A 12,099-nucleotide genomic window follows, 5' to 3' on the forward strand; every position below is an offset into this window, starting at 1 on the left:
GCTCGATTTTGCATCGTAAAAAATTTGTTGTAAGTTTTAACTTAGAAAAATCTTAAAGTACTATATATTAACGCATTAAAAATAAGATTGCACATTACGATTAAAAAAATATATATTTTAGATTGCAATCTTTAATTTGTGTTGAAAAGTGGGTTTAAATGTTTCTGGGTTATTTTGGATTCCAAATTTAGTTAACCTTTTTACACATATTTGCTTGAAATTTAGCTGGGTTTTTAAATTTTATTTTTCCGAATTCTTTAATGGTTTTCTAAAGCTTTGCAAAGTTATATTTTGAAATAAACAGCCATTACTTTTTCTTTTAAAGACAATTTCATCGTCAAAATACCAAATTTCGGACGGCAGTCATCTTAGATTAACGACCGCGCATTAAATGGTATTAACAATTTTAGTCTCGTCCCCTTCCAGTTCTTCTGAAATGCTAAGACTTCTTAATTTCACAATCGATCGAAAATGACCAAATGAACAAATGACCAAAATGAATATAAGTAAGGCTGGACCGATAAGTTTGTTGTTTTTAAATTTGTACTAAGTTGAAAGTCGTGGGGAACTTCCATTGAACGACTTCTCGAAGAGTCGTTCTTGCGCATCTTTTTTTAAGTCTGAAAGTTATGTAGCAATACTTTATACAGTCGACAATAAATTAATTAATCTTGGGATTAAGGTTATTTAGTTATTTTATACATTTTTTCATGAGAAATATATGGACTATATTTTGAATACCTCGCAGATGTAGATCCCCAAAATAAGTGCATAAAAAAAACTTCTGTAAACATATTTTTAAGCTAAAATAGAAAAAACCGGTTGGAGAACAATTATGTTATGGTAGTTCTTAACATAATTGAACCTAACCGGTTTCTTTTTATTTTGACTAATCAAATTCACATGACTTGCCATTATGGATAAATAGGCAAACATTCAAACACAATATTAAATACATTAAATAGGCAAGTTAATTTCATCATACAACAACAGCAAGCACTTAAATATAAAATTGTGATACGATAATGAAGACCCTCCTCTACAATTGTACACAATATATATTATATTGGACCCGTAATTTTGCAATCTGTGGGGTCCAACACGCGAATAAACAAAACAGTCGTCATTGGGTCTGTGAGCGGATCGGTTCTAAGTGATTGAGCTCGCATTCGATCGCATTTCCGTAAAAGTTTCGAATCTATAATGTGGTCGTTTATTGGTTTAGTATTAGGCTTTGTTCACGTAGCATTTGCTATCGTCTATTTGTATTTAACATGGCATCACAATTACTGGAAGAAACGCGGTATAGTGACAGCGAAACCATTTACAATTCTTGGCACATATCCAGGTGTTTTGGGTTGGGGTAAACGTGGTCTTGTACTCGATGTGCAGGAAGTTTATAAGTGAGTTGGAGTGTTCCACGATTTATATCATTCTATAAAAATTGATTGTTCTATTCCAGCAAATACAAGGGAAAACATCGGGCGGTAGGCACCTTCTTGACACGTGAACCACAACTGTTGATCTTGGATCCAGCACTGGCCCATGAGATTCTGGTAACGAATTTTAACAATTTTCGTGATACCATAACCAGCGGTTTTGTGGGTCACAATGAGGATGACAAATATGTGGCACGTAATCCCTTCTTTAGTTCCGGCGATACTTGGAAGAAGAGACGCACTGAGGGAGGAGGTGGCCTTACCGCAAATAGACTAAAATTGGGCTATGCCATTTGGCAAGAGAGTGGTCAGAGATTGCTCAAGTACATGGAAAAGGCTATAGCAGAGAAAGGCAACATTATTGAAACTAGAGATGTAAGTGTAAACATTATCTCTAGACGTATAACTTTCTAATAACATAATTTTTGTTTAGCTCTCATATCGTTTTATGGCCAATACCATGGCTGATTTTATTTGGGGCATCGACGCTGGCTCATTGACCTGCAAGGTACAGGAGCAGTGCGAATTTCAGAAGGTCTCCACCGCTTGGGCTTTTATTGCCTTCCAGAGCATTACCAAATTCAATCGATCCTTGGTCGCTCCCTTTATGCGTAAATTGCTTCAAATGCGCCTATTTAGCAAGGAGACGGATGCCTTCTATTTACAACTGACTCAGCAGGCGGTGAAACTTCGTCAGAATGGGAACGGCTCAAATCGGGCAGATTATCTATCGCATCTCATACAGCTCCAGCAGAAGGGCAATATCATGGATGACTCTGTCGGGCATGCTTTGACTGTTCTTATGGATGGCTACGAAACCTCTGGGGCTGTCCTTTATCATTTACTTTATTCGGTGGGTACCTTCTTACATACATATATCCCTTATATATTTACTTTTTGTTTACTTAATTATCTTATCAGCTCAGCGAATACCATGAAGTGCAAGAAAAGTTACGCACCGAAATATTAGATGCTCTTGGTGATGATAAGAGTATCAGCTATGAGGAACTCATCGCCTTGCCTTATCTCGATCAGTGTGTAAATGGTAGTTGACAGACCTTTTGATAATACTATCAATTATTAATGAAACAAAAAAAAATTTCCACTTGATTACCAGAATCATTACGACTGACCACACCCATTGGATTTTTAATGAAGATCTGCACTCGACCCACACAAATCGATGTCGGAAATGATAAGACCCTAAACTTGGAGCCCGGCGTTTCTGTTCTCATACCTGCCTTTCAATTTCATCACGATGAGTCTCTCTATCCGCAAGCAGATGAATTTAAGCCCGAACGGTTTGGCAATGAGCCGGCAACTGAATTTACTAAACGTGGAATGCTTTTACCATTTGGGGATGGTCCCCGAATTTGTCTAGGTAAGTTTTCTATTTCCTTTTAAAAAATCGTCCAAGATATCCATCTCAAATATAGGGAACAGTTGTCGCATATATGTAGCTTATAAATTATTCAGAACTGCCTATTGAGTAGTAAACCTTTAGTATGATTCTTAAGTCTAATTGGATTTCTGTGCAATATATGAATTAGGATAAGCAAAAGTAAAATTACTTTCATGCAAAAAATTTCTACTGTCATTATTATCTGAATTATCGTTATGATCATCCTTAATCATTTATATTATTGTTACTCCACATTATAAGTCTGAGCAACACACCCTGCGTATACGTTATTTTATGATGAAGAAACTGTGTCAAAAAATTTAACCATAACTAAAAAAGTATACATTTTATTTCTGTACCCAAGAACTGATTTATGTTCCTTTCTGGGAAGAATATATGTTAAATGCTTATGAAAACTTAAGGAAATGTCATCAGGGTTGGACTTTTACAATACTTCATACATATTATACCACTAGAGCTATCTATATGCACACTTTTCATCACACAAAAAATTTCGGGGCAGTAAAAAAGTAATGTCAAATATCCCAAAAATTTAATATTTGTAATTCCAAGACAAAGATAACACTTAACAGTGGATCATAATCCTTACCGTTTTTTGAAATCGGCGTCGTCAAAGATATCACTTATCCCTCTGGCTCTCTATTGCGTTTTAAATGTAACTGTACAGTGATGACAAAAGATTTGAGACAGTTTTTAAATTATTTTTTTATGCTTACAAATATTTTGTCATTTAACATATTTTGTCGTTCACATATTTTGTTTGAAAATCCCTTAATCGATGTCGATTTTAGTTGAGTTTCTTTCCTAGTTCTAGAAAAATAATGCTTTAGAATTAATTTCTGATTTTAAGTGAAGTTTTAAGTTGAAAGACCCAAAAAATAGTCATACAAAATGAACACTTTGAATCAACTCCAATTTGAATTCTGGAGATAAATCAAAGATTTGTTTTATTGAGTTTGTTTTTATTTTACTATACCTACAACATTTTACTTTACTCAATCTCAATATAAGGACCAACTTAAAAATATAAATTAGCACATTAAATATGTTCACTAAATCTATTTTCAAACAAAAATTACTTCCCAAATTTTTTGCCGACTTTGTCACGACTGTAAGGAAACTACTTTTTTAACAGTACGAAAATTAATGGAGAATGACGCGCAATGAGCTGAAAATTTCAGATCCAAAATACGTGATTTTTTCATATTTTTAAAGGTGTTTAACCTTGATTATAACGTCCAAACCCTAATTACATTGTAAACTTTGTTTATACTGTGCCCGATCTATGTTAATCTTAATTCCTTTCCAAACGAAAATTTATGGATAAGAGTCAGAAGTGTGTGCAACACTGAGGATATTCCTTCATGTGTAAAAGTTATTGAACAACAACAAATATGACAATTTAATAACGTATACGCAGGGTATAACAGGCTATAGTTAGGCTAAAAATAAAAACTGCAGGAAAAGGTACAATTGTATAAATTGTCATGGATGTATTTGAGTCAAATGATATGGGATAGGCTGGGTTTGGGCTAGTGTGGTTCCAAGTCGTATAGGTATTTTTAGTAGTCTCTTATCAAGGCTTAGCTACATATGTATTTGTTAAATTAGGCAGTTGTGGTGGAGAGTCGAATAATGTAATTCTACAGCAGCTTTTGTGACAATATGAAACATCTAAACTGTAGCTAAATTTTCCCCCCAAAAATATTAATGCAAATTATTCAAAAATAAATATCAGTTTAAATTAAAATTAGTATATCTATCAAATTGGTTCTTTTGAAAAAAGGGCATATTTTTATGAAAAACCATTAAAATCATTGTTTTATTTTTGATTTTGCTTCTCTTTAAACAGGAATGCGTGTTGGCCAGCTAAATGTTAAAACGGCAGTCGTACAAATTCTCTCACAATATAAAATAAGGCAGACGAAAAAATTGTCGATGAGCTCGGACAGTGGTTTGGGACTATTCCTTGATGGTGATATTGAATTGGAATATATCAAATTGTGAAATAATAAAAAAATGAGGACCAAAGAATGTATCTACATATATTTGCACAATATTTCGGCTAGACTATAGGGGTATAAATGTTTTCATAGTTGTAAGTGTGTGTGTGTGTGTGTGTGTGTGTGTATGTGAGTTGGACTTTTGAGGCCAACCGCGGCGAAATTTAATTTAGCGCAAACCAACACCCAGAGACCAACTGCCATTCCAAGCATCTACCCAGTTTGACACCCTGAACCAGGCTTTCATATTGAGGGGCGACCACATGCAGTGGACTGCAACACGCTTGACGATGCATACATACACGCATACATATGTATGTATGTATATGGGGCAAAGGACGAAGGACAACACAATACACTGCGCCGACCGGACCAATCCCTAGCCGCAATGCCACCACGTTGAGGCGAGTGCTTTGTATGTTGCAGGCGTTTGCCTTTTATTTTTATTTACAATTTTCTTTTTCGCCTTTTCTCTGTTTTCATTTTTGTTTTTATACTTTTCGTTAGTTTTTGTATTTGTATTCGCTTTTTTTTGTAACAGACCACAAAATTTCATTTGAGCTTGTGCAATATGGCGCATTTATGTGAATTTTTTTCATTTAATTTTTTAGTTTTTTTGCATAAACTTTGGTTTAAATTAAATTTTATGACTAGGGATTTTATTTATTAGCCACAAACAAAAAAAAAAGTGAAACAGAACAAACTAAACCGATCTTACAAACAAATTGTGGCTTATATCAAATTTCAGCTGCAAATATTTGAATACGCGATTTAAAATGTTGAATGCATTTTAGGAATTTGTCAAGAGACACGAAACCTCCCACCATCCTAAAGCTGGAAGCTAACCGCAACAAAAAACCAGCAGTCGTAAAAAGTTAATGACTGACGCAGTTAACGCCGAAACCGAAATAAATACAACGAATGGCAAACAGAAACGAAAGAATTCTATATGCCACAATGAGGAGTCGACATGAAAAGTATCCTGTTTTCTTTAAATAATTACAGTGCATTTGAGGCTCTGATCCTGTTTATCTGTTTAATTTTTCATAGAAAATATCAAGGAAAATCTTTATCTTTAGGTTTTTGGAAAAGCATATTTTACACTTCACAAGAAATAAACTTGTACTTTACGTGGCAAAACTGAAACCTTTAAAAATTTTATACTGTATTGCAGCTTTTTATAGAGATCTTGTTCACTCTCAATATCTTTCTCTCTCTATCTCTGGAAGGGTATGATACACAAAAGGGAACCACTAAAGGGAACCACTAACATGTGAAAGATTATAAAATGCTACCTAACTCATTATCTTCCAAGCAACAGATTAAGAATTTATAAGTCCATATCTTTTAACTGTCGCTTTTTCGTTACATCGAGCTTTAGCCTCCACGACCTTTTAGAAGTTTTTAATTTAAAAATTGTCATTTAGGTCCGATGATCAACTTTTAGCATTTGATTCTTGCAAATTTGAATTCACGGCGGTTTTTTTTAGGTGACTTTGGAATAAAAGAGACACGTTTCATTGATTGTTAGCATTAAAGCTTTAGTTCTATCAAAGGATTAGTATCTATAGATATTTATTTGTAAAGAATATAAGTAGAACACTAAAGGCTAAATCTTAGTCCAAATTAAAGTAAATGTTTTGCGATTCGATATTAAAATATTTTGTTGTTGCATTCATCAAATAAACAGACAAGACATCGACATATTCTGAACCACTGATAAGCAAAAAGAATGTATATACATGTATACAAGTAGTACCTTTCTATTTGTTATGCCCTTTTAACCAATTAGTAATGGGTAGAGAGTATAAAAATTTCACTTCCCCTTGGCCATGGGCAAATTCAACGACGAAAGGCAACGGCAGAAAGCCTTCATTTCGTGTTGCAACAACACTTGAAGATAACCAGGTAGATGGGAAGAAGACACAGAAGGAACTGGGAGGAGGCTAGTGGTAGGCAATGTTAGTACCTGCCATGCCTGGGCTTCATGCTACGTTGGCTTTTATCCAATTTACCTGATAACCACAAATGAGCGTTAATGGGCAAATAAATAGAAAAGTGCCAACTACGCTGCTGCGACGCGTTAACTGAATGGAACTGGAAGAGCGCACCAAAGGGATGAGGATGACGGGAAGTAAGGGGAGCACCGTGGAGAGAGGGTTTTAGGTTAGTCCTCGAACTAAGGGCGCCATAATCATTTGGGTGCCTTAATGTTCTGTCGCGTATATTTTAGCCATCATTTACTAAACAAATTTAATGTATGTGTGTTTTTTGGCGCTGCTGCGCGAAAACTCTAACCAGTTTGGGGTTAAACTATTTGTACTTTTATGTTTATTTATGGGTGTTTGGGGTGTTGTGCGTGTGTGTGGTTGAATGAAATCTGTGTTGCCAAATTTAAAATGTTTATTGATGGTTTAAAAGCGCATTTAGCAAGTGATTAGCAATAAACTAGAAGCAAGACCATTTAGAGAAATTTAAAAAAAAATTCCTATTTAATTGCTAATGATAAATTGCAGAGAAGATATTCAATGTCTTAATTACTGACAAATGTAGAAAAATAAAGCGGAGTTTTTTTTTTTAAACATATATATATATTTAAATGCATATGTATTATAATAAAATATGTATATCTAAAATTATAAATGTAATCGATTTGGTAACTCGGGGAGATAGAATTTGGAAAAATGTCCAATGGACATTTCGCAAGATCGACTGAAGTTTTTAAAATTCATGTTGTTTTAGTCCATTTCCAATGTATGTACATATGTACATATACATATACATTTTTATTCACTAGCTTGATTTAGGATATTCCACCAATTTTCATTGTTCTCAAACAAAATTGGAGGCTAATTTCTTTTACACACTCAACACTAAAACTCGAAACAGTTTGTTGCCTTTTGGCCAATTTGGATGGGCGCCCAAAATCTATTGCAATTCCAATCAGTTGTAGTTGCCTCCGCTTCTAACTCCGCCGCCTCCGCCCTCCATTTGAGAACAAGTTTGACAAATCTGCAGACCAGGGCAAACAATGTGCCAAATTTTGGAACAGGAAACACAGTGGAGTGTGGCATGGGGTAGGGTGAGATTTGGTGGGTAACGAGGAGTAACGAGAACAGGTCACGGTACTCGGAGCCATGCCAACATTGCGTCAACGTAACATTAATTTGCGCACGTTCCATTTGCCAGCGGGATAGGGTGTAGTATACTGAAGTGAAGTGGTATAAAGAGGAGTTTGCCATGGGTCTGCCCTGTAGCTGGCGGCATTGCAACGCAACACTTTGGCCACAAATACATACAACAGACGCCAACAACACCAGAGGATACCCCAACCAGGGCAGGCCAGCCCCGGACCGATGAGACCAGCAAACGGCTAATGGAATTAGCAACAATTTAACCATTAAACACATCATGTGCATTGGCATGTTGCACATTTGGTTCAGGATCTCGGGTGTCTGTGTTAAGCATTGTTCTGGCTGGTTAGTTTTTGGATACAAGTATCATCTTACTTACTCCCCCTCATCGTCTAATGTCTGAACCCAACCGAATTGGCAAATGCCTCACGCGGTTTCATTGGCATTAAATCCTAACGTTACGTTTGCCATTTTGGCTTTCGCAATGCTTAATAGACTTTGGGGTTTCATTGCATACAGCTGGCTACAGCTGTTGTCGCTAATTAAATGGAAATTTGACCAACCAAAACTAGTTACCATTAAATGAAAGTTCTTCCTGAGATTCTCCCCCGAAAGCAAAGTCATTCGGATAAAGTATAAGCGTAACTCGCCTCAATCTCATCCCATGCCGTTTGTTGAGCACCTACATTTTCCTTTTTTTATGACAGGTACTTACTTACCTCAACAAGAAGAGGGGCACACGAATTTTTGCTGACTAGTCGTAACTTGTTGACCCTTGAATGATATATAAAAATAGTTACATTTGTTACCCAAAATTAGAGTGTTGCTGATGTCCAACAGTTGTGGCCAAAAAAAGATCCAGTTCCAAAGGGCAAACAGAAAAACAAATACTGAATATTCCAAGACTTCAATCTTTAGAATGTATGAATCTAATACATTGTTTTAAATTCACTGATTGAGCTATGTCATGGCTAAAATTCAAATATAGCTGAGTTTTCATTTAAAAACCTCTTTTCTCAACGAACCAAATCTTAACCTACTCTACTATCTTTTTAATTACATTAAACAGACCGTGGTTAATAAAAGCAAGCCAATTGCACACAGTAACTAATTAATATTATTTATAAATCAGTCAACACGAACTTCGCTATATTATAATATTCTAAGAATAACCAAAGTTATAAAAATTCTTAGAAAACTTAGTACTTTGAGCAATCTACTCTACATTACAGCATTAAAAACTTGATAAAACTCTTAACTCTCAATTAATTTACTTTATGATGTTTTAATTTATTTAATTAGCTAATTTTTGGGCTTAAAGTCAACAAGAAATCGTTTACGTCTTAATGGGAAAACATTTTGATTAACCTTATTTTATATACAAGATTAAAAATAAGGACTAAGGTTTATAAGATTTATTAAGTTCATTTTATATGTGTTATGGTAATTATTGAAAAACCAATCGCAGTCAATATTTTTCAAAACTATTTGAACGTATCCAAAGTACTGTATGAAATGTTTTGTTTAAGTTGATTAGGATTCCTTTTTGAGTCCAGTAATTTTGTTGTTTAATATAGATGGCTCATTTGAGGCTTAACTTAATTGGAAACAGGTATAAATCACTAAAACAATATTTCAAAAAATACAGCTTACATCTAATAATTGATTTACGACCTTCCTAAACAGATATTTTGCTTAAAATAATTATGTTCTAATGTTCAACCTATTACTTCTCGATTGATATTTGTTTATAGACATATTGATTATAACACACATGACAATTAAAAAAGTAGAATATGTTAACATATAATAGTCCTTATTTTTAAATTTCTTTGTGCAAAAAGGCTAGAAACTATGACCACAATACGTTGATACCCAAAGCTACACTGGAAATTGGTTGGAGGTGTTTACGCGTAATTTTTTGTCGGCAAGTTTAACTGAGACTTACTTTAGTGTATAACTGAACTAGTTCGGGTCTGGTCTTAGTTGCCAATCAACAAAACGCACACATGACTGGCGGCTGTAGTTTATTTTGGTGTGGCAATGTGTGTGTGTGTTTTTAGAACGTATGTACCTACTATATGAGATGAGGTGGTTTGGTATTGCCGTCCAGGCATCAGGTAATTTCGTTGAGGAAAAATGGCATCATTAGCCTAACAAATTGCCAAATTTGTTGTTTGCTTGCCCATAAATTGCCCCAAAAAAGAGACAGGCAATGGCAGCATTAAAACTTGGCCTGGGGATAAGACTTCGACTCCCAATGCCGGCTTAGGCTTAAATGTAGCTCAGCACTTAATTAAAATTGAAAATACCCTCAAAAAGTGAACTCAATGCATGCCCCGTCTATACACGTCTAATGTTCTCATTAACAAAAGCAGCAAGAAATGAAAATTAAGCGAATTCTAAATGAAAATAGACAGCTACTTTTCCTGTTGTTGTGCTGTTGTTATTATGACATGTCTGGGACCCATTCATAAATCATTAATATGCAAAAATAAGAAGAAAAAAAAGAAAGAAAGAGAAAAATTAAATGAAAGTAGAAGAAGAATCATTAAATACATTTAACTTAAATATTACGTATACGCCCACTTGAGCAGCCAGCGAGCCAGACAGACAGACAGATAGAAAGCTGGTGGCGGGCGGCAGCTCCTTTGGTAGATAAAAACTTTAAGAATTATAACTTTGGGGCATTTGGGATGGCGATGGCGCACAATGACCACAAAAGTAAATAACATGCCATCCAAGAAAGGACACACACAGACAGATAGACCAAGAGACAGCCAGACGCAAAGCAAGTGGGAGAGAATAAAAGAAAGAAAGAAAGAAAGAGAGAAGTTTTAAATATAATTTCAGCTTTTGTGCCAGTGCGTCAACACAGAGAACATGGTACATGGAACATGATATGGCACAAATGTCTCTGCGGACTACAGGGGGAAAGTGGAAGGAAGCCAAACCAGGAAAAAGGAAAGCAGGAACCACACCAAAACCATAAGCAAGACCAAGGCACTAAGCACAAGGCTGTAAATGGAGCTGGTATATTGAGGAGCAGGAGACGAATAGTATGTGGAGTGGAGTATTGTATGCTGTCCTTCTTGGCCTTGTCAATATTTGTTTCACAATCAGCAAATACTAGTGTGTATATGGGCTTAAGGAACTTGGTTATATTACAGAATATTTCCACCGCTGCTGCTGCGGTCAAAGTAAGTCAAGTTAATGAAAATGACTTGTTTGAGTTAAAGCCATAGAATTGACTTGACTTGATGAAATACAAATATAGAGTTTGGGCCTTTTAAACCTAACGTGCCATATAATGTTGTCAATTGTCATGTCTCTGATATACACAAACACACTGACACACAGAAGGATGGAGCACACATTTATGTGATATATATACCCAATTATATACATATATATATCTGTTGGCGACTGTCACACAATCAGGCCAACATTTTCAGCAAAGCTTCACCAAATATTTAATTCCCTTGACGAAGAAATACACAAGCCGCTTTTCTTCTTAACTTTCAACAGAAATGTGTTTCATTTTCAGCTCTTAAATATTGCAAAAAATTATGATTTTTTACTCGAATCGCTCATATTCTACTTTTTTCTGAAAAATTATATCGATGCCTTATGGATCTTTTTCCAAATTTATATTTTACTTCAAGGACATAGATAAAACAAACGTTTTAAGTGGACTTTTTCTTTTCTTAGCAGAGTAAATCGATTTTTAACAAAGTATACAATTAATTAATTACGAAACGTATTTTATATTTCATTTTAATACCTTTGCCATACATAAGTAATTGCCCAGTCGACTCGACTCAATTCCTGCCAGAGTTGAGGTAACTGAAATCGCCTTAGTCCGATTTTGTGGGCGGTCTCCTTGAAAATGAAACGAAATAAAATAAGTGTGCAATTTATGCATATTAAAAAATACATACAAATGTATATAAGTAAGTACCTATGTATATGTAGGTTTTTATAAAACATTCGCATGTGTATATATCATGAATCATGAGTCTGGGTTTGGGACAGGGTTTGGGCTATATATGTACATCCGCTTCACATGCGTTTGCCTTGGCGTCTTTTTTTTTTCTTTT

General features: G+C 35.0%; 1 protein-coding gene across 1 annotated transcript; it reads left to right on the top strand.

Moving 5' to 3' along the window:
- The first annotated feature begins 1,128 nt into the window (after positions 1-1,128).
- LOC6641673 (probable cytochrome P450 309a1) lies at positions 1,129-4,893 on the top strand. The gene is made up of 6 exons (XM_002064577.4): positions 1,129-1,403; positions 1,463-1,814; positions 1,873-2,292; positions 2,361-2,484; positions 2,557-2,820; positions 4,715-4,893. Exons 1-6 carry the CDS (start codon positions 1,204-1,206, stop codon positions 4,867-4,869), a joined length of 1,515 nt encoding a protein of 504 aa, XP_002064613.1. The 5' UTR covers positions 1,129-1,203; the 3' UTR covers positions 4,870-4,893.
- The last annotated feature ends 7,206 nt before the right edge of the window (positions 4,894-12,099 follow it).

The sequence above is a fragment of the Drosophila willistoni genome (genome assembly GCF_018902025.1).
Source record: "Drosophila willistoni isolate 14030-0811.24 chromosome 2R unlocalized genomic scaffold, UCI_dwil_1.1 Seg200, whole genome shotgun sequence".
Taxonomy (NCBI): Eukaryota; Metazoa; Arthropoda; class Insecta; order Diptera; family Drosophilidae; genus Drosophila; species Drosophila willistoni.

Bases quoted from the DNA above. Each gene is read 5' to 3' on its own strand.
- LOC6641673 (XM_002064577.4), top strand. From the start codon at position 1,204: ATGTGGTCGTTTATTGGTTTAGTATTAGGCTTTGTTCACGTAGCATTT. The intron at 2,485-2,556 runs GTAGTTGACAGA...CTTGATTACCAG, and splicing joins TCTCGATCAGTGTGTAAATG to AATCATTACGACTGACCACA. The intron at 2,821-4,714 runs GTAAGTTTTCTA...CTCTTTAAACAG, and splicing joins TGGTCCCCGAATTTGTCTAG to GAATGCGTGTTGGCCAGCTA.